Raw genomic sequence first — 26399 nt, 5'->3', positions numbered from 1 at the left:
TATATCTTCTATGCTTGATACGCTTCTTTGGATATGCTTTAGCTTTTGTGCCAAGTGGATGAGACCCAGCATCTACATAGATCTCGGAACCAGAGCCAGACCTCTGCCAGGCAATGGCGTCCCGGACGTCATAGGTGAGGCTCTGCTACTGATATAACGAAGTGTGAGATCAAGTACCCAATCTATCGAGTTCTATTTTGCGCAAGATACTCTATATACTTTTGCAGAGTCATCGTTGATACATTCATCGTCAAACAGTCATTTGCGGGAAACAAGCAGTAAGGCAGAATCCTCCCCCCCCACCAACGACGACAGTTTCGATACCCTTCGTAGCAGACCTCATCCATGGAACGCAGCAGTATGCAAAGCCCAATGTATGTAAGCTCCTAAAGATAATCAAAACTAGGTCGGCAAGCAAGGAGAAAGATCATTAAATCTAAATTAGAAATAAACGACATTCGTTCATGGCGACTCAACAGCACCGCGGACAGCGCTCTGACCGCCGACTTCCCGAGCGGTGATCTGCAGACCGAGGTCGGCGTTGATGTGGACCATGAGCTCGACCTTGCCGTTAGCCTTAATGCCTTTAACAGCAAGCTCGGCGATAGGGTTCTGAGTCTTCCAGACAATCTCGCGGATCTCTTCCTCCTCCTCATCGGAGTCGTCGTCAAAGTCAGAGACGTCTTCGTCGTCCTCGGCCTTGGGCTTCTCCTCCTTGGGCTTGGGCTCGGGCTTGGTGACCTTTATTTCGCGGACACCTTCAACGACACGGACGAGGACGTCGCCGCCGTCCTTGGGGACGTTGTACTGAGCAATGCGGCGGGCGGGGAGAGCAGTCTGGGTGTTGAGGAGCGGAGAGAACTCGACGGCGTCGCCGGAGGAGAACTCGACGCCGATGGCGTTGTTGAGGTGAGGGGTGGCGGTGACCATGGGGTGGATGGACTGCTCGATGTCTTCGGCGTCGAACTCCTGGATCAATGAGGCCTGGATGGCGGCACCACGGACGGAAAGTTCGGAAGGGTTGACGGCGGTGGTCTCGACGGAGGGGGCAAGGATCTTGGTCTTCTCGGGGAAGATGCTGCGGGCGATCTGGGCGATCTTGGGGGTGTGGGAGACACCACCAGAGAAGACAACCTGGAGACGTTGTTAGAAGGGTTCAAGAGGAGTTAAATAGGACAACGAACCTCATCGATGTCTAAGACATCCAGCTCGGCCTTCTTGATGACCTGCTCAATCAAGCCGGTGAACTGGGAGAAGACCTTGTTGGCAAGGAGCTCGTAGCGGGTACGGTTAATGGTCGAGCTGTAGTCGATACCGTCGGCAAGAGACTCGATGCTCAGGGTAGCGTTGGTACCCAGGCTGAGAGCCCTTCTCGTAGCCTCACCCTCCAGCTTCAACTTGGCAAGTCCACGAGCGTTCTCGCGCGGATCGGTCTTGTGCTGCTTGATGAACTCCTTGGCGAAGTGATCGATGACGATCTTGTCGAGGGTAGATCCTCCCAGCTCGTAATCGTGAGCAGTCGCGAGGATGGTGTACATGCCACCGCGAGAGGCAAGGACGGCAACATCAGATCGGTTACCACCGAAATCAGCAACGACGACAAGCTTATCCGTGACAACGGACTCGGGTCTGGCGTCATAGGCGACGGCAGCAGCAACGGGCTCGTGGATGAGCTGAAGGACCTCAATACCGGCAGCCTTGGCAGCGGCAGTCAGAGCCTCGCGCTGGGCATCGTTGAAGTCGGTGGGAACGGTGATGACGGCAGCGTTGACTTCCTTGCCAAGGTAGTCCGTGGCGGACTGCTTCAGACGGAGAAGGTGGCGGGTAGTGATCTCGGAAACGGTAACAGTGTTGGGGGTCTCGCCCTCGGAGTCGCGGATCGAGAACGCAACAGTCGAGTCGGTCTGGATGGGGTGGGCGGAGTTGTGGCATGGGGTGGGGTCTATTGATTTGAAGCTGCGATATTCTTTAGCAAATGTATTCGCTTTCATGAGGAAACTGCGGTTGGTATAGCTTACTCCTTGCCAAGGTAATCTCTGAAGTATGCGACAGTGTTTGATGAGTTGCGGATCAATTGAGCTTTCGCCTGGGTACCGTGATATTGCTCTCCGCCAATATATGAGAGGATGGAAGGAATTTGACGGTCTAGCAAAGGGGTAAGTCTCCAATGTTTGATTTTGTGTGCGGCGAGGGGCAGAGCAGGAGATCGAGTGGTGAAATGGACTGGGTGGACAAACCTCCTTCTTCGTTGGCGATAACCTCAGCCTTGCCCTCCTATAGAGCCATATCAGGTTAGAAATTTGCTTCTTCATGCCAATTGAAGAGAGCGCGGAATAGTGGAGATACGTACAGAGTTGATACGGGCAATGGAACTAGAGGAGTTGCCGAAAGAGATACCGATAGCGAATCGCTCGCCAGCGCCGTTGGTTTCGCTCATCTTGAAAGAAGGAAAAGGTGAAGAGGAACAGGGTAAAGAGGGTTGTAGGAGGATGAGGAAGTGGAGGGGAAGGATAAGGACGATAGAAACCGAGTGTAGCCTCTCCAATCCTGTTGGGCGGAAAAAAAGTTTTTGGTCTGGCCTAGGATGAGCCACTGTGGCTGCTTATCGATAAAGGTGTGGCGGTGCGAGGTCAAGATCGCCTGCGCGGACAATTAGGTGCCACGCGCCCTCCACGAACAATATAAGATGCGAGATTACGGACTGATTGACTTTCAGAGCTGCGTATCTACTTTCTATAGCCTGAACTAGCTCATTTTTATCGGTCTATCCACTATCGTACGATGCGACAATAATGCTGTCGACGCGAAGTCACGTGAATCCATATCGATAAGCTGCATCACTTTTTCAACCTTGAATGCCGGCTCCGGCCTCAATTCAACTCATTGACCACATTGCAACACACATATCACTATGTCGTCGCCTTTAATACTTCTTCCAGGCGATGAAGTGCCATCGGAATATCTACCCAACAGTTCAGCGCCGCTACGACTAGGGCCGGGTCTCCGCCTTCTCTCGCAACCGCCATCGTCTACTTCCACAAGCCGTGCTTTGACCGCGACACAAGCCGGAATACTCTCTACAGATAACAAGCGGAATGCCGTCTCCATATTATCCTCCTCAGATCACCGCTATGTTCCAACATCGAATGATCTCGTGATCGCGCAGGTGCACCATTCAAGCGCTGACTACTTCCACTGCATGATTACACCACAGTCTCCTCATGCTCTGCTGGGGCAATTATCATTCGAAGGCGCGACGAAGAAAACACGACCGATGCTCAGACAAGGCGATCTGGTCTATGCCCGCGTGCTGTCGACGGGTTTGGGGCCTGGCGCAGAGGTGGAGCTCACATGCGTCAATCCTGCGACTGGAAAAGCTGAGCCTGGGGGACTGGGGCCTTTGAACAATGGAATGGTGTTTGATATCTCTACGGGGATGGCTGCTAGGTTGATCAGAGCCAGCTCCTCGTCATCGGAATCGCAAGATGGTGTCGCTGGCTTGGTGGTTCTAGACGAGCTAGGCAAGAAATTAGAGAAGGCCGGGGGGTTTGAGATTGCTGTTGGAAGGAATGGGAAGGTCTGGGTGGACTGCTCGAATAGTGAGGAAGATGCTATCAAAGCAACCGTAGCGATCGGACGCTGTCTCACTACGATTGATGAACATAATCTCAACCCAACCGATCAAAGGAAATTGGTGACAAGGATTTTACGGGAAATGAAAATAGAGTCATGATAATCAATAACGATATCCTTCTTTACAGTCCCTTTTGCCCATCTTCCTCCGCTTTGCTATCCGTACTTTTGTAGATATAGAATGCTCTCCGCAGATTGGTAGCGGAAAGCTCCGCGGCCGCCCAGCCATATTTTCAACTTTTTTCAACGTCCTCCAAGCGCCCATTTCAATACGTCTCAACGACCGTTCTGCCTTTCCCCGCAGCTGGTTACATAACTCCGACGTCCTGACAATGGGCCAAGGGCAATCACAACCAGCTGAACATGCGCAAAATGGAGAAATCGGTGCGTATCCAGCGAATTACCCACATCCAGCTACTCCGTACCCCAGGTCTTCCATTTGCAGCAACTGACATCGGTATGCTTTATGCAGATGGCGGCGAAAATACGCAGGACGCACTATCTCATTCGAGCTCTCCGGCGACCTCGACAAAGTCCAAATCAAAATCGCACGAGGCTGCCCCTAAGCGGAAACGGAAATCCTCTCAGAGGACCGGCAGGACAAGTTCCATAACTGTCGCATCATCAGAACAGTCGCCCAAAGCAAAGCGAAACAAGATTGTTGATAATCTGGCAACCAACGATGGCTCAACGTCAGAGCAACATCCCAAGCCAGCCAAGCGACAAAAGATCGTCGACAATCTAGCGACTAATGATGCTTCGGCGCCAGGTCGCAAAACGAAAACAAAGACCTCGAGCTCGCAGAGCACACCTTTGAATCAGCCGCAAATTAACGCCCTACGAAATGACTACAAGATGTCACCATCGCCGGCGCTGAGCACTGGCTCCTTTCAGGCGAAGGGGCGGCTGAACCGGGCGAATGGAACCACCAACGCAAAAGGCGCAACCGGAGCGTTCAAGCCAGCGGAGGTAGAAGCTCTTGAGAACTTCAAGATTGAATTTTGCAATTCAAATGGGTGCAGTGCTGCGACGTTTGACCTAATGGTGCAACATGGCTTCGAGGGGACATTTCCCGATGTCAACGGGATCAAAAAGCAACAGTTCTGGCAAAAGGCCCGCGAGATATTGCCCGAGCGGGACAGACGATCCGTCAACAGATTTATGAAGCGTCATTTCCAGGCGTCTGGCCAGAAGCCGCATGAGTGGACACCCGAGCAGGATGACGAGCTTGTGGCGCTCTACAAACAGCACGGTCCAAAGTGGACTCAAATTGGGGAGGATTTAGGCAGAAGTGCGGATGATGTTGTACAGCGTTGGAAAAATCGACTTGAGCACCGGGCTACTATGAATATCGGAGCATGGTCTGAGGGAGAACTGGGTATAATGAAGAAGGCGTTGCGCGACGCTTGGTCAAAGTTGAAGGCAGAGGGATATGATGTGGGTGAAAATATTTACCAGATGGATGAGTCACTCATATCATGGGGTCAAGTGAGCAAGAACATGGGACATTGTCGTTCAAGACAGCAATGCGCGGATAAGTGGCGTGGAGTCAAGGCCAGCTTGGCTGCATCCGGCTCTCAAGTGAATTCTCGCGCAAACTCTCAATCTATGTCTCGAAGTGCAACCCCTGCATCAAGTCTGAAGCAGGCCAAAAGCCATCGGAGTGCCACCTATGTAAACTCTGAGGACGATGAGTCGGACGTGCCAGACCATGGCGAGAACGAGCGAAAATCGAGGCCCACGCCTCAGCGGTCGACAGGGCAGAAGTCTACAGGCCCAACGAAAGACGAACCTTCTGCGCCGGGAGAGCATAGGGAAGCCGAATCTAGCCAGGATGAATCCGAAGATGGATCTAGCTCTGGCAGCGAGAATTCTGGTAGTAGTTCCGACTCCGAGTCTGAGCCTGAGCCCAACGACGAAAAGCTGGCCGCATCGCCAACAATAAAAATGGAGCCAGGAACCGGTGATGCCTCACAAACAACCGCGCAGAAACGGTCTTCCACGTCATCGTCCGACTCAGACTCCGACGAGAGCGGATCGGGCTCAGAGGAATCCGATTCTGACTCAAGTGAGGATACTGGCGCGCAGATAACTACACAAGATAAGAAGGCCGTGGAAGGAATGCAACCCGTGAAACAAGAAAGCAACGACGATGAATCCAGTGGCTCATCGTCGTCTAATGAAGAGAGCGACAGCGATAGCGAAGACGAGAGCATAAACCAGTATTTCTCCTCAAAAGGGAAACAAAAAGGGGCTTCTACAATCAAGGCCAATACTGAAGAGGACAAAGGCGTGATAATAAAAAGGGAACCCACATCTGAAGACGACAGCGACGAAAGTGACGACGAGTCCACATCGACCAGCGAGCAACAAGCAAAGTCAGCCCCGAGAAACGGCAGCAGCGAGTCTGAGACCGACGCTGAAGACTCGAGTAATGACAGAAAGCCAAACATCGCCCAGTTAAGAGGTCGTTCGCCGTCCGGCTCTAGTACCAGTTCAGGCTCTGCGCGACAAGCTCAAGCGACTCGGAAGATGAGGACAATGCGAAAGCAGTGAAGGTCGATGGGGAAGAAGAGCCTGCCAATGGCTCTCCGATCAGAAAGCAAGAGAACGATGCCAGCACCGTCGACGGCAGTGACTCAAGCAGCGAGGGCTCATCCGACTCTGGCTCTGAGGCTGATACTGACTCGGACTCGGAATGAACTGAAGTGCATCGCTACGTTACGATTTCTATTTTTGTTAAAGATACCATTCATGTTCTTTCTATCTATCCATATACTCTCGGCATCTGTTCATCATTGTTATTTCTGTATTCAACTAAGACCAATGTATCCCAGTACATATGTACCTACCTACATATAGCCACAGTTATGTAATCGCAGCGTCTAGGCTGGCCGACCTATATCAAACCTGCAGCTTCCAGCTCAGCAACTCAACACTTACTTACACTTTCCTCCCCATTACAAAATCGACGATGGAAGAGCCCACCATTTTGGAGCTTCGGGAACTCTCAACACGCCCGCCAGCCATCCACCGAACAACGTGCGCCATCGACAGCAACAGTCGAAACTAGCTTTCAAGACGCTGCATCCCAGCCTCAAGGACGGAGTCCGTTATCCTGCTTCACGCTACAAATAGCGGATGGTTGGGCAAAGCCCAGACCACAAGAAACCTCAACTCAATGCACCACTAGAAGACTTGCCCTGAAATTCGGCGCCATATCCTATCCATGATAGAATTCGAAGGGCTCAAGTGCCCTGGTTCTCGCGTCACCCGTCCACTACCAGCAATTTATGCTTGATGGCTGGCAGATACTCAGCGACTCCTTACAGACAACACTCGGTTCTTCAATTACTGAAGCATATGCTGTCTATCAAACCGGTCGTATTGAGTTCCTTGACTCGCGCACAAGGGATAGCGTCAAACTGCTCCTCGAGGACTTCAAGACTCGCAGGTTCATGTCTGAGCTGCCCGGAGTAAATGCTGAGTTCACGAGGGAGGAGATTGCGGGTATGCTGGACTTCCACCGCATTTTCATCACGCCCTTCGTGAGGCGCTACGCCTCCTGGGCGCTAAACAATCTCTCGACACAGGCAAATACGCCGACGAGCATTTATGCTCTAAGCAAAACCGAGGAGGCTCGAATTATCCGTGCCTGGTATCGCTGTGGACTTTGCTGTAACCTTTTTGGCCTCAGCCATCACGAACCTGATGAGCTTAGGGGACACCGCGGATCTGACTTGTTCAGACCTTGAACTTATTCGTAACTTTATTTGAACCCTGGGAAGCTGAGGAGATGAGTTGCATCGATTTATTTGCAGAAGATAAATACAACCAAGTCTTTGATGACATTGCTTGGGACGTGGATGAAACGAATCCCGACTTCAACGGACAACGGCCGCCGACTCCTCAGGGAGCCTTTCGTTTGAACAGCTCATGTTTGTTTTATCCTTTCAGAGACGATGTCAAGCTGCAACTAATGAGGTATTCAAGAGAATAGTGGTTATTAGGGGATCGCAGTAGTCTCCCGCGGCCTTTATCTACTGCACGCTGTCCTTTTCGAGGCTAGTAATCACAATCATCTCGTCTCTTTGATGCAGGAAAACATAACTCGGCCAGTGGGTGAGTGGTTTCAAGGTGAATGGTTTCAGGGTGAAATTGAAGACACCATGTACGAAGGTCCACAGGTCCTCCGAAGCAATAAATTCACTTCAGGGCGAGGTAGGAGTCTGGTTCCGGATCCATACTAGTGCAAAGCATTCCCATTCCGGGAGCCAAAGTACCGAACTGGACAGGAACGCATCCATGGGTGGTCTTGTGGAAGGAAACCTACAGCAACATATCTGGAGAGTGCTGCTCGAACAAAAATATCCGTCGCTGGGACCATGTTATCTGGGATGCAGTGAGGCTTGAGAGCAAAGGCGGGGAAAGGATAATCGAATGGAAAGTACACAGAGAGATTTGGGAGGATGACGACCCTAGGGAACAATACTGTATTGGAATCTCCATGGAGCAGGAGACAGTGATCCGTCTGATAGTGCCTAAGATTAAATCTTCGCTTGGCTTTCTGCCGGCTGAACCAACATAGTCATCTCACAATCTTACGCTACCAACGAAGCAGCGAGCATAACAAGTCCGCCGAACCCATCCATACCGGAGCACCACTCCTCCCAGTTTGCAGCACTTCGAGACACAGTCCTCGCATCCAATGCCATATGGGATAGCACCGCGTCACTTTGATAAACCTGCCCGTCAATCAGCCCTTTATCCAGTCTCACCAGTTCACCGGTTGTCGCCAGCCCAAAGGCCGTTCGATACATATCAGGGTTCCTCTCCGTCTCAGCCTTCCAAACTGCCCCATCTGCTGCCTCCCAGAGCGGTTTCTTCGCCGGTAGCGGCGCGAGTATCAGGTCTGTCGGGAGGTCGCATTTCGCTGCTGGTTCGAAGTAGACAAGCATTTTTATGATTCGGTATATAACTGACAATCTTGATTGATGTTAGCATCTGCGTCTTTCTGTGTCGTTGCTGAAGAAAGAAAAAGGGAAGAATGAAATCGTACCTCCGCCTCGACTCCTCAAATATCCACTCTTTCCGACTTACGCCAGAATTCCCATTGTATAGCACATGATTCCTGTCCTCTGAGATATCACCAGCACTAAGCTGTCTAGCGACCACGGTAACAGCCCCCAACAACAAGAAGTCCACATTGTTCTCCTCCGTCTCCCCCTCATCAAGCCGGATCAAGATATACACCGAGAGAGCTTGCATCGCGCCTAGAAGACCCCATCGATCCAGCTCTTGACTGCCATGTTGGTGCTCTAAACTTATGAGCCGTTCACATTCACCGCGAACATTGTCCCAGAATATCCTCCTGCTTTTATCCTGGAGAGTATTCTTGAGTGATTGAATGAACTTTAGGCATGTCAATAGCGGGTTATAGACACCGCTATTTCGATTCGCCGGTATTGGTACCAAAGACAGATGAATGAATGGTGGGGGCGTGTTATCGCGTACCAGCATCATCAAGTAGGACTTCAAGGTGTGCATAATGAGGGTACTTGTTCTCTGTCCACCAGGTGTTGTATTCGGTCTGTGGACTAGGAGGCGTGGGAGGAGAGTTGGTGCGAGCGGCATGGGGGTCGAGGTCGGGATTTCAGGCGAGAAAGGGTGATTCGGGACATGTGCAGTCTTGTAGCCACTTTGTGGAATGGGATTCAGAAAGTCAAAGTCGGTGAGGTTGACTTCGGGAACAGGGTTACTCCAGTCAATGTAGTCGTCTCCTTCAATCGCAAATCCGGAGACTTCGACATCTAGAGGGTTTGAAGCTGGGGCAGGCAATGTCAGTGCATTATCGAGGACCGCGTCGCTGCCGCCGTGGCTATGACCATGACCGCCGATCTCTTGAGCTGATCCAACATCAGCATCAGAAGAGGTCTCCGTTCCCGTCAGCAATGAAGGCGTGTTACTATAAGGCCTCGATCTCTGTCGGCTTGCCGATAACGGATTCGGATAGCGGCATTCAACGCCCTTGCCTAGACACCGCGAGCATCGGGGTCGTCGATTATCGCACCGCGTCTTTCGCTTTGCGCACGCGATGCAAGAGCGTGATCGTGAGATAGCCGGAGGGCCGGCTCTTCGGGACCGGCAGTAGTATCCGTGTCTCTGGAGGGTGCAAGCTAAGAACGAAAATGTTAGAAGAGTGGAATTTGCCTTGTAGGTAGAAGGGACTGCTCGGCTCACGTTTATTGAATGGTTTGTTGCAGAGTCCACAGCGCAGGACGTTGCCAGATTGTACATCTCCATCCATTTCGAATTTGACAGACCGGTGTGAATGATGTGGAAAGATTGTAAATTGTGCAGCGAGTAGATTCGCAAGGTGTTCATTGAATTTGTCAGCAGTGATGAGTGATGACGGCAGGTCGAGTGATGGGCAGCCCTAAAGTGCATAAGCTTGTTGGACACCTGGGCGCGGAGCGGAACACTTTGTACAGCTTCACTGTGTCAACACAACACAACAACTTGCAGCCTCCGACATCCCCAAATGCAAAGCATATATCATACTCAATTCAAACCATGTTCCTCATTAAGCATCACAGCATCTCAGCATCTCACTTGACGTCTTTCGATTCTTTCTAAGAAACACTACCCTCCGCAGCAACAATGGCACCCCCATTTCCCTCCGCAACCAAAACCTGGCACTCAACAGCCTACCCCTCAATCTCGCCAACTAAGCCCTCGCTCTCAGCAAAGGGCAAGACCATTCTCATAACGGGCGGCGGCACCGGAATAGGCGCCGAAACAGCACGGTCCTTCGCAGTAGCAGGCGCATCGAACATCGCGCTTCTCGGACGCCGGATCCAGCCTCTCCAGGATACGAAGGACGAGATCGAGAAGAACCATCCCGATACCAAAGTCTTCGTCGCTTCCACGGACGTCACGAAGAAAGAAGAAGTCGACGATGCGTTCAACAAGTTCATCGCTTCCATCTCCGCATCCGCATCTGACAAAGAAGTAAAGATCGATGTCGTCGTCAGCAACGCCGCAGCTACGGGTCCCTTCGAGGCCGTCGCGGACGTCGACCCATCTGAGTTTATTACCGGCGTGAACGTGAATCTCCTTGGAGCCCTCCACGTCGCGCAAGCTTTCACCCCGCTCGCCGCGGATAACGCAGTCGTCATCGACATCAACAGCAACGCAGCGCACCTGAACTATGCCGCTGTCTTCGCCTCCTACAGTATCGCCAAATGGTCGACTTTTCGGTTGTGGGATATGCTGGGCTTTGTGAACCAGGATAAGGGGTGGCGAGTCTATCATACCCAGCCCGGGGTTGTGGATACGGATATGAATAGGCTGGTTGGCGGGGTTAAGGCTTTGGGGTATGAGGATCATGGTATATCTCTCTTGCCTCTTATCCGATTGACTGTTCTCTTTTTCTTCACCCTTTCCACGACGTATTTGCTTGGCTTGGAATAATTGTCAATGCTAACCTTGAAACCACGGCTAGTCTCCCTCCCTGGAAACTTTAACGTCTGGCTCGCGAGCCCCGAGGCAAAGTTCCTGAACGGCAAATTCCTCTATACAAACTGGGACGTGGACGAGCTGAAGGCTAGGGAAAAAGAACTGGAATCGACCGCGGAGCTTAGTATCGGTCTTGTCGGATGGCCGTTCTCATCTGAGAGGTGGAAGGCCAAGTGGGACTTCGTAGATTAGAGTGGCTCAACAGTATCCAGCTATAGATCAGAATGACAATGCGCAGTTTGCTTACCACTAATGCGACTTGAATGGATATACTGGGAAGGTTACGGTTAGTTACTGTAGTAGATATCGGATCCAGAAAGGAAGGCGCGGCGTTGAGGCCGAGAATTGCCCAGAAAAAGAGCGGCCCGTCGTTACTGCTACCTATCGTAGGAATTATGGTACCATGAAAAGTGTATTGACTGCCATCGTAACTCATGCTTTCTTGCATTCCCTTTGAGCAAGCCTCCATGAGGCTAATGAACTCATGGGGACACCGGGTTTTAGCAGATATGACAGAAGAGGCAAAAATGAGACTGGGGCGACTGTTCTTATCCCATCGTGGGGCGTTTCCTGGGAAGACTGGAAGCAAGCTGAGCGATTAAGTCTTTGTTGGCGACGCGGAACTTCTGACAATCGTCTTGCGCGCCTCGCTCGACGACCTATCATTGACTGGGAGTTAGATGATGTCCGCAAATCTTTCGACGGTATTAGGCTCACCGGCATAACCACAGGCTGGTGATTACTCGCAGCGACCATGGTGCAAGCTCGATAGAAGCCAATCGGCAAGCCTTCCGTAACGTTGACCGAGAACAGACCCCTCACGTCTCTAGTGTCGAAAACAGTCTTAAAGAAGACAAATTTTGCCGGATCAGGGGGCAGAATAGCGCCGCGATCAGTGACGTTGTTGCAACTCGATGCACTCAACAAGGACTGTATGGTAACGTGGATGTGGCCTACAATATTGCCATCCCGGAGAGACTGAGGAGCAGAATATAGTGTAGTATTGGGATTCGTCACAGAGCCTGGGTTGAGATTTGAGGTTCGGAATTTGACATGGAAGGGGGTGTTGGCTGGTAAGATCTGCCCGGGGAATGGGAAAGTGATGATAGTCGAGATCATATTTCTCTCCGAGGGGATGTCTCCCATCACTAAGTAGGCAGGTGTTAGTCCAAGCCGGAGTTCAAAAAAGGGATTTGAATGCCTCTTGGTCATGATCGACGCACCAATTCCATTGCAGGATCCCTGCTTGAAGGAATTCCCGTTGGTCAGAACCCTCTTGCTGCAGTAGTTGATAAAGTTTGCGGCGTCCCTTCGATGTGTTAACAGGGTTCCTTAGGGCTACAGACCATGACCTACGTAGCAGACGGTACGTAGCCAATCGAGTTGTTACTTGGAAGACCATCGTGCTGACTGGCGGTCTGGATGTTGTCGATTTCAAGGACAGACCAGCTGCGCCCTGGGACTTGTTCTGCAGCGGACGAGAGGAAGGTGAAGATGCTGAATAGCAAGATACAAGATATGAGCCACATTCTGATAGGAGCGATAGAATGGAATTGGGATGGAAAGGTCCGCTAGATCAAGGCTCTGAGATTTGAAGTAGGTGAGGAAAGGTTGGCTGCGTAAGAAGGCAGTTGAGCTACTTTTTCCACTCATGCGGCAGTTGCACTTTCTCAACGCGGTCAAACACCCAACGTTCAAGATGGCAGTCATGGACTCAATTGAAAGGAATCTGAGGGCAATATTACAGGTTTTTTATTGACCTCTTTTTGAAAAAGATGTCTTGATAATCGCTCACAATGCTTGCTATACAGATAGCCAAATCGTCGCCCGTCAAGACTTCGTCACATCGTGGACAACGGAGAAAACACCGAAACGAAGGACTGATGCCAGCATCAAACGACAGGCTTATCATACATCTTATGCCTGTATCGTGAAAAAGGATTCAGCCTTAAAAACACCTTGGGTGCAACCTTATAAATTCGTGAAACCGTGCTGCAGTCTGGGGTGCCACGAGCTCGCACGCGCGACAACTCGTTGCTTTCTGAAGGTGACAAGGAGGTGGAACGGCGGTGGAGAGTGCCTCGAATGGCACTGGTAATATGTGCTCGGATAGGATTCGCCTCGGATACGCTTCGAGACATCAAGGGAGACTTTGAAGGTGGAGATGCGTCACGAAGATCCTCGCTAGCGGTAGAAGACTCTGTGGTTTCCTGCGTCGCACTCAAGCATTTCTGGAAAACGCCACGATGGCCCAAACATCTACGGAGGCTTGGCTCGCTTGAGGATGTCTCCTGCTTGAGCTTTACTTCGGCCAACCGGCCCAAGATGCCGGGGACCTCGAGGACGGAGGAGAGGAGTGGTTCAGCAAAACGGACCCTTCTAGCCAATCCCATTGGAGTAGAAATGGCAGGAAACTGGAAGTGAAATGAGACGGCAGGTTGAAAACGTCTCGAGCGATATGTTGCTTGCTGACATGCGGATGTTCAGGTGAGGCTTGACTACAAATTTATACCCAGTCGACCACATCTCGATGTCGTTGCTAATTTGACGTACTGCTTAGAACTGCGAGGTCCCACGCCTGATTAACCGTGGGTCAGGGCACGATCACCCAATAGGAACCACCACCGTTAGATCTCCAAGGGTAATCGACTTAAATCGAGAGAACGATTCTTGCGATTCATGCGCCTCTCGGCAGAGATCCCGGGCTGGCATGAGCCTATCAGCAACGGCAACGGCCCGCTAGATGGCCCTCTGGAAAAAGCTCCCAAGATTTAGACTCTGCACCCCATACTTGATGGCGCTTAAACCAACATCTCCGCCTTCAAGGAATAGATTTTCGATTTTCATCAATTCGAGGTTTCGTTCCTGCGGCGGTCGAGCTCTGCGCACCCAGAATTCCGGTGGCGGTCCGTCCAAGACCGGTCAAGTCGATTCCTCCTCGTCGTCACTCGATTTGTGAATCTGGCTTCGTCGCTATCTCATAAGGTTGAGTTTGTCGGCACAATTATGATGATGCAAAGTAACCTTGATGTCGATAGCGCATTGCCGAATCCTAGTGGCCCCTAAGATTATGCGACAATTCATTATGAACATTCATGAAATTTAGCTTCCGGCTGCACCTCGCACCATATGGCAAGCGAAAGCCAAATTACGGACTGACTCCATGCCAGTAAGCACATTCTGTTTCACATCCCTTTGGAAGGAAACTTCCAGTACTACTGTTACCATGCTGTACGCAGGTAGTGATGTCAGAAATTGGGGTTATAGTTCCAGGCTTGATCACCAGTCAGTGCGGCAGTCTTCGGACTTAGGTCGGTCCCAGTCTTGGCTCTTCTATGGCTCGTGGCGGAACACGGCAGCGGCTCCATGGCAAGCTGAAGCTTGTAGCCGGATGGAGACACAGCCCTAGTTCTATACGCATGCAAGAACTGCTAGGAAGGCATCTCCGTATTATTCGGTCCTCGCCATTCCTCAACTTGGACGAAAAATTATACTGGCTGCAATACCTTCCGACTCAAACTCCTGGAGTCTATTTTTTGCCCAGGAGGAATCGTCCCCAGATGTTGTGCCAACCCTGCAGTGCTTCCACGCCGGCTTGAGCACCAATGAGCAAGGCTATTGCCTACTACGTCGCCAGCCTCTCTATACTGCATAAGCTTTTATTTATGCCTTGTACCTTTTGATATGTGAATGGTGTGTCTCGGATGGTGCAGGTGCCGGCTGTAGGATGAGTTCTGGCGTGGGTGTCAATCACCACAGTAGGGAAGGTTGTTTGCGCAGATTAACAAAACCAAAGTAGAAAGGCATTTCACCGCTGGCCCTGACCCCAGCCTGTGTTATAACGCGTCCTCGCCATTTTCTCTTCTCTCTTCCCTTCTTCTTCCTCACTCTCACCCTCCCCGTCGTCTCACCATCTTGTCGTCACCTTGCCATCTATCATCAATCATTTCAAAACAGATCTCATTATCTATAACCTCAACGTCTTACTTCCTCACTTCTCAGCATCACTTCGCTCTCACAATGGACATCAATCGCTGTGGTTTGGGCATCAAAGGTGGGATGAGCTTCTCCGGCGGTTGTATCTTGGGCTTGCAATGCTTACTTTGCTGAATACAGAACCCAACTTCCACTCTCCATCTGACATTCAGAGCATCAAAGAGGAGTTCTTTGAGAAAGGCTTGACTTTTCTCGAAGGCTTCAACGAAGAAACTCTTTGCCAGCTGGCAAGCCAGTTTGGAGACATTGTCCGGCCTCGCAACGAGAAGACCAATGGCAGTGGCATCAGCAACATCCGCTTCGATCCATCGCTTGTTGGCAAAGGCTACAGCTCCGAAGGTATGCAAGAGATCTTGGTGTTACTGATTCAAGTACAAGCCAACATTCGTTAGAACTTTACTTTCATACTGACCGTAGTGGCTGGGAACAACCTCCTCGCATTCTTGTGTCGAATCTCAAGAGCAAATCAACCGAGGGTGGCGCATCCATGCTAGCCGATACCTCTCGCATCCTCAAGGAGATCAAGCAGCATGATGGCTTCTACGAGCTGCTTACGGACTCCAAGCACTCCAGCTTCCGTTCCGATGATGGCGTGTTTGTTCCCAGACCCATTTATGACGAGAGCACGGGCTTGTTTCGCTTCCGTTTTGATGACGGTATCCAGCTCTCTGCGTCTCTTGTAATTCGCTTTCCTCTGCTTCTTGACATCATGTGTCGTAATTCTTTCGCTGTTCCCTTGCAGCAGGGCCAAGGCTATTTGTTGGACAATCACAGATTCCTGCATGGCCGAACCTCGTTCACGGGTTCTCGCGAGCTGCTGAGGGCCTTGGTCAACGTTCCGCCCCCGAAGTCAGTGGTCACTATCCTCTTCGACATTGACGGGACTCTTTGCCGCTCTGAGGAGCTGAGTGTTGACGCTTACTACTCGTGCCTGAGCGATGTCGTTGGCAAACCCATCACACACGTCAACACCACCGTGAGTCTCCATGGAAGAACCGACCTGGGTCTCCTCCATGACATCCTTGACCACCATGAAGTGAAGTCCAAGGCCTCAGTCATTGAGAAGTTCCTCAAGCTTCACCCCGAGTACCTGCAGCGTTCGCTGGAGAAAGGGTTCCCGACGGTCCCGTGCCAAGGTGTCCTCGAAACCCTGGAGTGGCTCTCAGCCAAGAAAAAGAACCTCCGCTCTCCAACCCTAAGAGTCGGACTCCTAACAGGCAATTCACGCCCCAATGCCCTCCTGAAGCTCAACTCCGCAGGCATTGACACCGAGATCTTCGACCTCAGCATCTCCTCTTTCGGAGATGCTCACGTCGACCGCATCTCTCTCATTCAGGACTCGATGTCCAGACTCCGCGCGAGAGACGGCCACGACCTTCGCGAGAGCAAGGTCATCATCGTCGGCGATACACCCCTTGACATCGAGTGTGCTAAGCAGGCTGGATGTGTCGTTGTCGCAGTTGCAAGCGGCAACTACAACATGGATGACCTTACGGTTCTTGAGCCAGACCATGCCTGTGTCCAGATTGGTGAGTCCAAAGCTTACCTTGACTCTCACTTGGGCTCCTCGGTGTCTGTTGCCGGTGTTTGACTATTTATCAACCCGACTCCGCTTCTCATCGCGCACTGCTCCAAGCGATGATGAGACGAGAAACCTACCTACCTCGGAGCACCAACCAAGCAAACACAAAAGACCAAAAACTGGAAAACAGCAAACCCACAAAAGAAAACTGTCCTTTTCATTCAATCATTCTCGCTGTTGTATTGTTATTGCTTACTTCTTTCTCTACTGCGCTGCTTTTTCTCGTTGTTTCTCATTCACCATTTCCAATCCCATTTCGTTTGTATTTCCTTCTATATCCTTTTTTTATCTAACCATGTATGAGTGATATCCCCATTTTTGATTGATAGTACAATATACTTATCGTGTATTTTTTGAACATCTTCCACGTTTACTGTAGTTGTGCCGTAGAGGTCCCGGGCGGCTGGCGAAGAATATCGTCATCGCCTTATAGACGGTGCGACTCGAGACCTCCTTGCCTCGACGCCTAGGGTCCAATTCCATTGCTGACCGGCACGGTCCTCTTCAAGTTGTAACTCATCCTCGCTAACAGTGTGCACGTTGGCCTCCCAAGAGCTTACTGCTGGGTGGAATCATGATGTTTGGGGCCGCGGTCAAACGCCGAGTGTCACTGCGTCCGACGAAAGAGTGAGGTCAAAGCTATGTAGACCTTGAAGATTGTCTCTAGTAGACCTCAATGATGAATCAAGGAGACTTAGACAAAATCGAATGCTATACTATCTAGCACTTTTCCAGAAGTAGAGAGTACACAGCCACGAACTGGCAATTTGCAGTCGGTACCGCTCATGTTCATGCAGCGGTGCCACGAGGACTCCCGTAAGCTGACGCCCGGGTAGTCTTTACATACCCATGTCTGGAACCCGATGGATTGGGAACGCGTCGGGTCTGTTCCTGCTAAAGGCTGCCTGACAGCTACTCCTCTGGGGCCATAGCTTTTGAAGGGACACAATGTTTAAGGTAGACATACAGTGCATATCCGCCGTCATCCCGCTAGAGTCCGGGAAGGACCATTTGGCTAGGGATTGTGACTGACGCTTCCGGTGCATGTTGGTGCACGTGCTCGAGGTCTCCTCCGTAAGGGCTATGGTTCAAGACGGGGTGCAATGCATCGATCACAGATAATAAGGAAAGCCATCGAAGATCCAGCAGATGTCGTCTGTAGTTCCCGCTGGACGCTTGGTAAGTGTAAGTAGAACAGGAACCGTGGCTGACGCATCCGCTGCAGCAAGGTATATCGTGCTCGGAACTGACTCCGGAGGGCTATGATTTGACCAAGAACTTAGCGCATCTGTCTTCTGCACTTTGGTTAGTTTTCTCTTCTCAGTTATCTCCATCAAAGTTCACTCACTAAATTTAATAACAGAGTCTGACATCGACTTGACGAGGAGGTTGCCCTCATGACCACCAAGGGTTAGGCCATCGCAATTGGTATTGCGCAGATGTCTATTGTCGAACTTTCCACTGTGTCCTTTAGTGGTGAATGCCGGCTCGACGGTCTGAGATCGAACTCTTAATCTTTAACAGGGTTTCGCATCTATCAAGCCAAGTCCATTGGAGCACGTCGGTGGGGTTTTTTTTTTTTTTTTTTTTTTTTTTTTTTTTTTTTTTTTTTTTTTTTTTTTTTTTTTTTTTTTTTTTTTTTTTTTTTTTTTTTTGGTCAGGTTGTCCGCCATCCTTTGGTGGCTCAATGGGCCTAGATATGCAGAAGCGGGCAACTCGTCAGTGGCCAAGAGGATGTCATCCCCGCTACTGTCCCGCAAGGAATGTGACTGGCGTGCATCCGATGCAGCATGTAAGGTGCTCGGGATGTGTGCTGTATTCGCCCTGGAGAGTGGAGGTTGTTGCGAACGGTGAGATCTCTTCCTCGGTTCTCGAGTACCAAGGCGAGAGTTGATGGTATACCGCTACAGATTGGGCGGTTATGTTTGCTTGTCGACGCCAGTAAGCTCGCAGCCTCGCATAGACTCCAATCCATGGAGAGGAGCTGCATAGAGCCCCAGTCGCGATCAGCCGTGGCCTCTCGGCAGTCTGTGCACTGCTTACCTTGCATAAAAAAGCTGACAACTGTGCATGCTTGTGAAACGTCATGGGCGAATGTATTCGTGAAGGATGAGCTAGGCTGCCGCTATGCCCTAGGGCCGCGTTGTCTGTTGACCGGGGTGTGGTATCGCCGGTGATGGCTTATGCGTATGGCGAGCCTCGTAGACATTTCTTCGGCCAAGGTCGAGAGAGGGTGTTTGTCGCTGAATCTTGGCGATAATTCAGAATTCTGCCTGTCTAGCATGAGAACGTTGTCAGTACTCAAAGTCAGAATAAACTCGAGGACGATCGCACTTACCGTGATGGGTGATAGCTGGGTTGACTGGAAAGTGTGAGTTGTGTAAGTTGTGTGAAGCGTGGCAGCGAACTCTCCTGGCCGGATATAACCCTGCGAGCCTCCCCTTTTCCCGTCTTCCTTCGCCCTCGCTTTCAATACGAACTCCGATTCTGGGGACTGAGCCTGTGCTGGTTCCTTCTCCTGTCACTAACAACTGATAACACAATGCAGTGCCTGATTCTGTCTGAGGTTGACCATGGCCCAATGCAACGTTGTCCACCGGCCAAGTTATTCTTCTTTGAACAACTCGCGGCCCTTTGAGCTTCACCTTCACAACTCGCCATCCCCGCCGCCATGATCTCCTCCAATGTTCGGATCTTCCTCATTGCCGCTCATGTCTCGCTTACCGGTCTTCTTTACGGCCTGGACACGGGTATGCTCCCGCGGAAGAAGAATTCGTTGTTGCCGATGCTGACGCTGGACCCGGTACCCAGGTTCGATCGGCGTTATAACTCAAATGACCCAGTTTACCGATTCCATTGGTCATCTTTCATCCACACAGCAGGGGATCTACGTTGCTTCGATCTTGCTCTCATCGTCCGTATCCTCTCTGACGAGCGGCCATGTCTCGGACCGTATCTCACGCAAATATGGGATCCTGTTCGGGGGAGTCGTATCGCTGATCGGGACGGTCATTTCGGCATGCTCGCCTAACTTCGCCGGCCTCATTGTAGCACGCCTGATAACGGGTATTGGAATGGGACAGGCAATTTCTGTTACGACAGTTTACCTGGTCGAGATTGCGCCGGTGGCTATCCGCGGTGTTGCTGCTTGCTTCCTGCAGACGTATGTTGTTTTCGGCATCATGACTGGGTACTTTCTTGCGTTTGGGTCGCATAACATCGTTGGGAGCTTTTCGTGGAGGGTGCCGTTTATCGTACAGGCTGTTGTTGCGGCTGTTTTCTGCATTGGGTCCTTTTTTGTTCCTTTCTCGCCAAGATGGCTTGCGCAGGTCGGACGCAATGGTCATGCGAAGCAAGTTCTTTCCAAACTACGACTGCCAGAAACAGTCGAGACGGAGATGAATGAGATCCAACAGAGCCTGGACCCAGCAAAACAACAACGGACCGCTAGCATCAAGGAGATCTTCAATAAGCAATACCGAAGCCGCACAGCCCTGGGGATCTTCTTAATGTCCTTTCAACAATTGACAGGGGTATGCTTGACGAAGATCCTCGTGCCTGCTGTCATGTTCAGATTCAGCTAATGATATGCAGATCGACGTAGTGCTGTACTATGCCCCAATCCTCTTTCAACAAGCCGGATTCACTTCCCAGAGAGCCTCATTTTTGTCGTCCGGCGTGACTGGTATCGTTATGGTGGTATGCACAATTCCTGCCCAAATCTGGGTCGATCGCTGGGGTCGTCGGAAGCCATTAATCTTTGGCGGAGCGGCAATGGCGATCTGCTTCATTGTCATCGGGTCACTCTACGCCAGGTATGGTCGTGTCGAGTCGAACGAGGTCACCCTCGGCTCAGGCTCCGCTCAATGGGTCGTGATCGTCTTGATCTATATCTTCGTGGCCAACTTCTCCTGGTCTTGGGCCGTGGTCAGTAGCAACCCCCTTCAATAGTTCCACTCCTTACTTGAACCCCTTAACCTTCGAGAGCCCTTCTCGAACCTGTCATGGACACAAGTGGCTGATCCTAACATTCTTTGAATTGACCAGGTGGGCAAGATCTACGCCTCCGAAATCATCCCGACAAGGCTCCGCGCGAAAGTCTGCGCCGTCGAGCTCGTCGCCAATTGGGTCGTCAACTTCCTCGTAACATTCACGGCTCCTTTGTTTTTACGCGCCTCGCCAAGCGGGCCCTATTACCTATACGGGTTCTCGACTGTCGTCGCGGTAGTTGTGTGCGTCCTCATGCCGGAAACCAAGGGTCATAGCTTGGAGCATATTGAAAGGTTATTCGAGCACGAGGGCGACAAAGAACGTGAAGGAAATTTGTTGAGCCCCGCGGATCTAGGGCTGCGGAACAGAGATCAGCGTGGGTAATTTGGCCGTCGTCGCTTATCGGCCTGTCAAATACATTTCAGTGTTGGTTGGGTGGGATACAAAGGGGGTCTGGGAAAAGGAATAGAAATTTAAGCATACAGATGAGCGAAGATAGATACTAGATAATAATCTACGGTGTGCTAGCCATGGTCTACATGACGTAGATATCACACCGGACCATTTACTCTAAAGGCTGCGGATCGACCTCACCTGATCAGATCTGGCTGCGGCCATCGGTGCCACCAACTCGACTCGATGGTGATCGTCTGCTAAGCGCGGCTAGAATCCAGATACGAGCTCGGCTTCCTCCACGAGTATAGTAAACTCAGTTCAGTATCTCAGCAGGCTATCTCCGAGAATAGCGAGTCCACGACCAGGTATCAAATTCCAAAACGAGATACCATCTCCTGAGCAAAGAAGGTCTAAAATGGACACCTCAATCTCGAGGCACTACAGAATGGAATGACAATGAGCAGAGAATGATCAAAGCGTAACCGTTGAACTCTCTCCGTGTCTCGAACCAAGTCTTATTCCATATGATTGTCTCAAGCGGTTTCAAGGTTTGCGAACAGTCGTCGCGCGGGCTTTGTTTCAAGCTCCAACATGGACATCTACGTCGGCTACTCAGAAGTCAGTACAGTGGGGTAGTGTAGCCCACAGTTCGAACCTCAAAGTTGAAGTTGAAGTTCGAAAACCTAATCGGGAATCAGAAATCAGGGCTCGCTCGCTCGCTCGGCTTTCGCGGCATCGACGCTACCATCGCCTCGGCGTTTCAGAATCAAATTTTGTCTCTCGAAAACTTTACTCTGTAGGGTTTAGGAACTTTGCGAGCGATCCGATTCCGATCAATGGTGCCTAGCGCGAGCTTCAGCTCACCAAGTTTTTCTTTGAGTTTGCACTTATCTTGGGATTTGCGAATCGAGATGTGAAAGAGGTGTTGGTGGCACTGTAATAGGGTAGTGTGGTTGTGGGAGCTTCTTCCAGGGGAGGTACTTTTGCACGAGCGGGACATTCTCCGATCATACCGGGAATCCGTACAAGGTCGGGAATATGAGGAGAGATTTGAGGGTGACGTTTTCTTTCCATCCGCATGATCTTGGGAGTTTCAGACTGCTCACCTTGATTCTTACCTACATCTGGTGCCTGCGCTAACGTCACACGCACGGTGTTCAATTCAATGCTTGAACTTGATGCTTGATGTTGTTATCTCAGATGACACGAGTCGAAACGGAACAATTGGAGTTGTGTTCGCGCCAACTGGTCCTCGAGGTCAAGCCTGGAGATCGGCTCTTGGGATCGACCGGGTGCTCAAAGCTCTTCCCCGAATGGGAAGTTCCACGTTCTCGTTCGCATGATCAGAGAGTCGCGACCCAGCGAAGCTCGAGGGGCTGAAAAAGTGAGGGCATTCTCTCTGAAAAGCCTGAAGGTGAAGAATTGATGGGGATAGCGAGTTGACCTCGAGTCCGTGAGGCCATGACTTTTGAGGGGCCCACCGAGGGAAGCTCGCCGTGAGGCTGCGAATTGGCTTTGCTCCCACAATGAGACCCACTGATCTGGACGCTGTAGGCACCAGAGACTTCCTGTTCGTCAGGACTCAAGGACGGTGGGTTACGATGCATAAACCTGCATAGCTGCCTTCTTCGGCATTGCGCATGGTCTCACCTGTTATCTGCTTCGTATTGACGCGCGCTGCAAACCGAGTCACTGACGAATCTGCACCCCTCGTGATCAGTCACACAAGACGTTCGAAATAATCTGAGAGGCGCAGCGAAAAGTCAGATAACGGTTTCGTAGAAAATGAAGGGAGGGAGGCAAAGACATGAATGAGAGAGGACGTATGCAAGGCGAGCAGAATGAGACAATTCGCCGTCATTTCACGGGTACAAAGAGACCCGGTCGGTGCGAAAGCATGGACTCAAAATCCAGGCTGGCCAGCCCGTCCACGACCCATCCGGCCATCCACCACCCCAATTATGAGAGTTGGAGACACACGATCTTTGCCCCTTGGGTGCTAGCGAGATCGTTGGCCTCGTAGTCGACCCAGCTCACTGGAGCCAGAAGCTGTTACGCAAGGTCCGGCTGATGCATCAGAACGGGATTGGGAGGAGGATGTCATGCCTCGGGTCGGAGGATTAGTTGGTTTCTGTGATGTGATATCGCGTTGTGCGTCGCAGAGCTCCGAAGAAAAATGTAGGAGTCTGCTCACACTGTCACTGGTCAGTGGTGTGGTGCTGAGGATCCAGGAACGAGAAAAAACAGGGGGATTTTCCGTGCCTTGTGCATCACTGTGCAGGTCGCTCTCCAGTCAGCAAATGCGAGCGCCGGAGACGAGAATATCAACAGGCGTAAATGGCGCGTAGGAGGAGGAAGGCAGGCTTGGAGGCAGTGCTGGGAACTCCACCGGTGCAATCTTGGACAACCCAGAGTGCCGGGACCCAGCCGAGTTGATCCTCCCGCAGTGCCGTGCCACTCAAAGTCTCATTGTAGACACGCTAGGGCGCCTGTCGCAGTCCAGAATTGCCTCCCCGTCGATTCCCCAAGCAGCAAGAATCGGCCCAGCAAAATACATTAAAACAGAACGTTCGAGATGGCCCCCTCTTAACTGCTTCATCTCCTCTCTCTCCGTCGTTTTTCCCTCTTCCTCTACTATTCCCCCTTCTCCTCCACCAACCATTTCTTCTTTGTTTTTTGACACCGCGCTGTTGCCTCAATTCCTTTCCCTTCTTTTGGCTCGACTGCCTGACTCGACTGCTCGTTTCTGAGCTGCCTTTTTCCTTGTCCTTGTCCCAGTGACACCAATCGCCGATTTCTCGTGTTTGCTTTGACAGTAAACTCGATTGATTGTCTTCTCCGAGCTCTGAACGACTCTCCTATTCGTGCGAGTGATCCACTCGTCAATCCGCTATTTGGATCTGTCAGTCATTCATTCCAGCGTCATATCAGGCGACAAAGAAACTCAATTCAACCTTCGAGTCCTTCTAGTCTCTTTTATTGGCTTCCAAGTTATTCGACTGTTGGCAGGGTTTTCAACACCTTGCTCGCGCGTCAAGAGGACCGATCCCGGCCCAGACTCCTGCCCCCGCCTCCAAACAAACGTTTGCTGGTTGTTGGTTCAACTGCGCCCCTCACGCCACAACGCCAGAGCACCCAAAGAACCTCAAGGGATACACTCCTTCTCTCCCTGCCGAGTGGGCTGGTCGTCTCAATCGTTTTCTGACCGCCACCACTGGAGCTCCTATTCTCGAGGTGCAGATTCGTGCTATGGAAGGACATGGTTACACACAGTTGATGCTAGCCGTCTCTGCGAACACGTCCCCGTCCCATTGATTGTCCTGCACCCCCGTCACGTCGTACACACAACAAGCTTGACTTCTCCCAAGCACGGTTGATCCCTCTGGGCTACCTCTTATATCGTACCTCCTTCGTAACCAGCGTCCCAGTGTCAGGTCTCACTGCTGCACTTCGATCGGATATTTCCCGCCCACCTTCCTTGGAAACCCTCATCTACTCGATACTCCTGATCATAGTTCGCCATGGCTCATCCGGAAGAGAGACTGGATGCCCCAGATGGCTCCGCGCTTACCTGGATCTTCGACCATATCCTTCGTTATCCCGGGACTTACGAAATCCCCCTCCGAACCATGTATGCACTGAACTGCAACAATATGAAACAGTCTCAGCTTCCCGAGACAGCGTTTGCACGTCGACCATCATCCCCCAAATCCTCTGCCGCTGAGGACCTTAGAGCACAATTGTCCCACCAAATTTCCCGCTTACCCTCTCAGCCATGCTCACTCCCACCGAGCTTCGTCACATCCTTTTTGCGCCGCTGCTTTACTCCTCAACTGGAAGATGTCGACTTTCCTCAGGCCTTGGCTGGTCTGGACTACCTCAGAGATTTCGAGACGCGCCGGAAGAAAGAAGTTGCTTCAGCATTGCAAAGGTTGGGTCTACAGCCAGAAAGGCCGGATTCAGAACTTGCGAGAAGATACCCAGGCGTTATGACGTGGATCGAATCGATCAAAGCCCGTGGGTGCAAGGTGGAAGCTCTCTACACGCAGATTTACATTGGCCTCCGGCGATGGGTGAGTCATTATCGAACCTTCTGAAACCGCCATCTAATAACATCGCATTTCAGATACTGCTCAATGAGATGCTCATGGACCCCTTCCATAAGGCAAACTGTATTGCTATGCTCAACACCCTCTTCCCTCCAGTCACCGAAGCCACTGTCACTCCTACCTCACACCTTACTCCTCAAATCCTCAAATCACAACGTGACGGCTTCTTCCGGTATATCACCAACATTGAAACCAACGGCAAGCACATTCTCGACAAGGTCATCGCTCAAGGTGCGCCGGAAGGCGAAAGCACCGGCTGGCCTCTTGTCCGAGACGCGCTCGACAAGTACCTTCGGACCGCCAACGAAATCATCGATGAGTGTTCCACGATCGTTAACCCAGCCAGCCTAGACGAAGGCTTCGACTCGACCACCCGAGGTCACAAGGGCCGTAAGGCTGATTCCGGCATCAGCTTTGGCTCAATTTTGGGCGAATCTCCCTCTATCACCACCAACAACAGCTTCGAAGACATCTCCGAGAGACCACTTCCACCTTCACCAAGAGGATCGAATCAGAAGTTGGGCGGATCCACGCTTGAGCGGCTGGCCCGCGAGCTCCGCAAACTCGGCGATGGCGGCAAAGGCAAGGGCCTCCGGAAGATGAAATCGACCAACACCCTTGGCTCCCGCACCGACACAATGTCTCCTACAAACGAAGGATCCTTTTTTGAACTTGACGACACAAAACGGAAGCGCCTCGCCTGGGCGCACTCCAAGAACCCGAGCGGAAGCTCATCACGATTTGACTAAATTTCAAGAGCTTCAGCGCAAGCTACATTGGCATCGCATGGCAATCTTTGACTCATACAAAAGAACAAAAGTCTGGAGTTTGACTTATTGGCCTCGTTTTGGGTGGTTTTGTCTTTCGCTTCACCTTAGGTCTGGGCGACCTGGCCTAAATGTTTTAAGGTTGTCTTTTTACCTCTTTATTACTACTAGCTAAAACCCCTTGATTCTGGGCAGGCATCCATGGACAGATTCTCATTTGGGTTGTTGGCGTATTGGGAGAGGAATATCTGGTGTCTTTCTCGGCGCAGGAGGCATTATTGTAACTAAAATTGAACAAAACATGCTCGAAGCACCTGTTGCCTCCACATATGTGGAGTATGTATCATGACTGATGTGGCGTTATTTGAGAATTTGATCTACTTTCAACAATGCTATCTTCCAGAGATT

The 26399-nt window shown here is 51.2% G+C and overlaps 9 protein-coding genes across 9 annotated transcripts; 6 read left to right on the top strand and 3 right to left on the bottom strand.

Annotated features, from left to right (window-relative positions):
- Nucleotides 1–8: 8 nt before the first annotated feature.
- On the bottom strand, nucleotides 9–2654 carry BDV17DRAFT_268647 (ribosome-associated complex protein SSZ1). Its single transcript, XM_073758481.1, has 5 exons — nucleotides 2351–2654; nucleotides 2238–2274; nucleotides 2019–2145; nucleotides 1185–1956; nucleotides 9–1134 (listed from the first exon to the last, which is right to left on the bottom strand). The coding sequence occupies exons 1-5, from the start codon at nucleotides 2435–2437 to the stop codon at nucleotides 463–465; spliced, it is 1695 nt and encodes a 564-aa protein (XP_073613657.1). The 5' UTR covers nucleotides 2438–2654; the 3' UTR covers nucleotides 9–462.
- Nucleotides 2655–2688: 34 nt separating this feature from the next.
- BDV17DRAFT_268645 (exosome non-catalytic core subunit RRP40) lies at nucleotides 2689–3763 on the top strand. The gene has a single exon (XM_073758480.1). It carries the CDS (start codon nucleotides 2912–2914, stop codon nucleotides 3731–3733), a length of 822 nt encoding a protein of 273 aa, XP_073613656.1. The 5' UTR covers nucleotides 2689–2911; the 3' UTR covers nucleotides 3734–3763.
- A 158-nt stretch (nucleotides 3764–3921) lies between these two features.
- On the top strand, nucleotides 3922–6496 carry BDV17DRAFT_141808 (MYB DNA-binding domain protein). Its single transcript, XM_073754311.1, has 2 exons — nucleotides 3922–4017; nucleotides 4106–6496. The coding sequence occupies exons 1-2, from the start codon at nucleotides 3966–3968 to the stop codon at nucleotides 6187–6189; spliced, it is 2136 nt and encodes a 711-aa protein (XP_073613655.1). The 5' UTR covers nucleotides 3922–3965; the 3' UTR covers nucleotides 6190–6496.
- A 1296-nt stretch (nucleotides 6497–7792) lies between these two features.
- Nucleotides 7793–9954, bottom strand: BDV17DRAFT_268643 (Zn(II)2Cys6 transcription factor domain-containing protein). Its single transcript, XM_073758479.1, has 3 exons — nucleotides 9874–9954; nucleotides 8693–9809; nucleotides 7793–8619 (listed from the first exon to the last, which is right to left on the bottom strand). The coding sequence occupies exons 1-3, from the start codon at nucleotides 9938–9940 to the stop codon at nucleotides 8235–8237; spliced, it is 1569 nt and encodes a 522-aa protein (XP_073613654.1). The 5' UTR covers nucleotides 9941–9954; the 3' UTR covers nucleotides 7793–8234.
- A 202-nt stretch (nucleotides 9955–10156) lies between these two features.
- Nucleotides 10157–11343, top strand: BDV17DRAFT_299408 (SDR family oxidoreductase; the record flags this gene model as incomplete). The annotated part of the gene is made up of 2 exons (XM_073763871.1): nucleotides 10157–11023; nucleotides 11138–11343. The coding sequence occupies exons 1-2, from the start codon at nucleotides 10294–10296 to the stop codon at nucleotides 11341–11343; spliced, it is 936 nt and encodes a 311-aa protein (XP_073613653.1). The 5' UTR covers nucleotides 10157–10293.
- A 406-nt stretch (nucleotides 11344–11749) lies between these two features.
- Nucleotides 11750–12680, bottom strand: BDV17DRAFT_293163 (uncharacterized protein; the record flags this gene model as incomplete). Its single annotated transcript, XM_073762537.1, has 4 exons — nucleotides 11750–11820; nucleotides 11895–12299; nucleotides 12375–12460; nucleotides 12508–12680. 4 exons carry the CDS (start codon nucleotides 12678–12680, stop codon nucleotides 11750–11752), a joined length of 735 nt encoding a protein of 244 aa, XP_073613652.1.
- A 2491-nt stretch (nucleotides 12681–15171) lies between these two features.
- Nucleotides 15172–16738, top strand: BDV17DRAFT_293162 (HAD-like domain-containing protein; the record flags this gene model as incomplete). Its single annotated transcript, XM_073762536.1, has 3 exons — nucleotides 15172–15205; nucleotides 15268–15486; nucleotides 15540–16738. The coding sequence occupies 3 exons, from the start codon at nucleotides 15172–15174 to the stop codon at nucleotides 16736–16738; spliced, it is 1452 nt and encodes a 483-aa protein (XP_073613651.1).
- A 2268-nt stretch (nucleotides 16739–19006) lies between these two features.
- BDV17DRAFT_141763 (sugar porter family MFS transporter) lies at nucleotides 19007–21111 on the top strand. Its single transcript, XM_073754310.1, has 5 exons — nucleotides 19007–19109; nucleotides 19278–19479; nucleotides 19541–20262; nucleotides 20324–20656; nucleotides 20777–21111. The coding sequence occupies exons 2-5, from the start codon at nucleotides 19401–19403 to the stop codon at nucleotides 21101–21103; spliced, it is 1461 nt and encodes a 486-aa protein (XP_073613650.1). The 5' UTR covers nucleotides 19007–19109; nucleotides 19278–19400; the 3' UTR covers nucleotides 21104–21111.
- Nucleotides 21112–24506: 3395 nt separating this feature from the next.
- BDV17DRAFT_141703 (uncharacterized protein) lies at nucleotides 24507–26392 on the top strand. Its single transcript, XM_073754309.1, has 2 exons — nucleotides 24507–25188; nucleotides 25242–26392. Exons 1-2 carry the CDS (start codon nucleotides 24637–24639, stop codon nucleotides 25971–25973), a joined length of 1284 nt encoding a protein of 427 aa, XP_073613649.1. The 5' UTR covers nucleotides 24507–24636; the 3' UTR covers nucleotides 25974–26392.
- The last annotated feature ends 7 nt before the right edge of the window (nucleotides 26393–26399 follow it).

This window comes from Aspergillus undulatus, assembly GCF_047715775.1.
Source record: "Aspergillus undulatus strain CBS 261.88 unplaced genomic scaffold BDV17scaffold_39, whole genome shotgun sequence".
NCBI classification, from domain to species: Eukaryota; Fungi; Ascomycota; class Eurotiomycetes; order Eurotiales; family Aspergillaceae; genus Aspergillus; species Aspergillus undulatus.
Note: the sequence above shows the minus strand (reverse complement) of the source record. Positions and strands in the feature narration are given on the sequence as shown.

Coding starts and splice junctions, on each gene's coding strand:
- BDV17DRAFT_268647 (XM_073758481.1), bottom strand. CDS start 2,437: ATGAGCGAAACCAACGGCGCTGGCGAGCGATTCGCTATCGGTATCTCT. Junction 2,275..2,350: donor CCATTGCCCGTATCAACTCT/GTACGTATCTCC, acceptor ATGGCTCTATAG/GAGGGCAAGGCTGAGGTTAT. Junction 1,957..2,018: donor AGAGATTACCTTGGCAAGGA/GTAAGCTATACC, acceptor AGAATATCGCAG/CTTCAAATCAATAGACCCCA.
- BDV17DRAFT_268645 (XM_073758480.1), top strand. CDS start 2,912: ATGTCGTCGCCTTTAATACTTCTTCCAGGCGATGAAGTGCCATCGGAA.
- BDV17DRAFT_141808 (XM_073754311.1), top strand. CDS start 3,966: ATGGGCCAAGGGCAATCACAACCAGCTGAACATGCGCAAAATGGAGAA. Junction 4,018..4,105: donor TGCGCAAAATGGAGAAATCG/GTGCGTATCCAG, acceptor TGCTTTATGCAG/ATGGCGGCGAAAATACGCAG.
- BDV17DRAFT_268643 (XM_073758479.1), bottom strand. CDS start 9,940: ATGGATGGAGATGTACAATCTGGCAACGTCCTGCGCTGTGGACTCTGC. Junction 9,810..9,873: donor CAACAAACCATTCAATAAAC/GTGAGCCGAGCA, acceptor TTTCGTTCTTAG/CTTGCACCCTCCAGAGACAC. Junction 8,620..8,692: donor TTTGAGGAGTCGAGGCGGAG/GTACGATTTCAT, acceptor ACATCAATCAAG/ATTGTCAGTTATATACCGAA.
- BDV17DRAFT_141763 (XM_073754310.1), top strand. CDS start 19,401: ATGATCTCCTCCAATGTTCGGATCTTCCTCATTGCCGCTCATGTCTCG. Junction 19,480..19,540: donor TCTTTACGGCCTGGACACGG/GTATGCTCCCGC, acceptor CCCGGTACCCAG/GTTCGATCGGCGTTATAACT. Junction 20,263..20,323: donor CCTTTCAACAATTGACAGGG/GTATGCTTGACG, acceptor AATGATATGCAG/ATCGACGTAGTGCTGTACTA.
- BDV17DRAFT_141703 (XM_073754309.1), top strand. CDS start 24,637: ATGGCTCATCCGGAAGAGAGACTGGATGCCCCAGATGGCTCCGCGCTT. Junction 25,189..25,241: donor ACATTGGCCTCCGGCGATGG/GTGAGTCATTAT, acceptor ATCGCATTTCAG/ATACTGCTCAATGAGATGCT.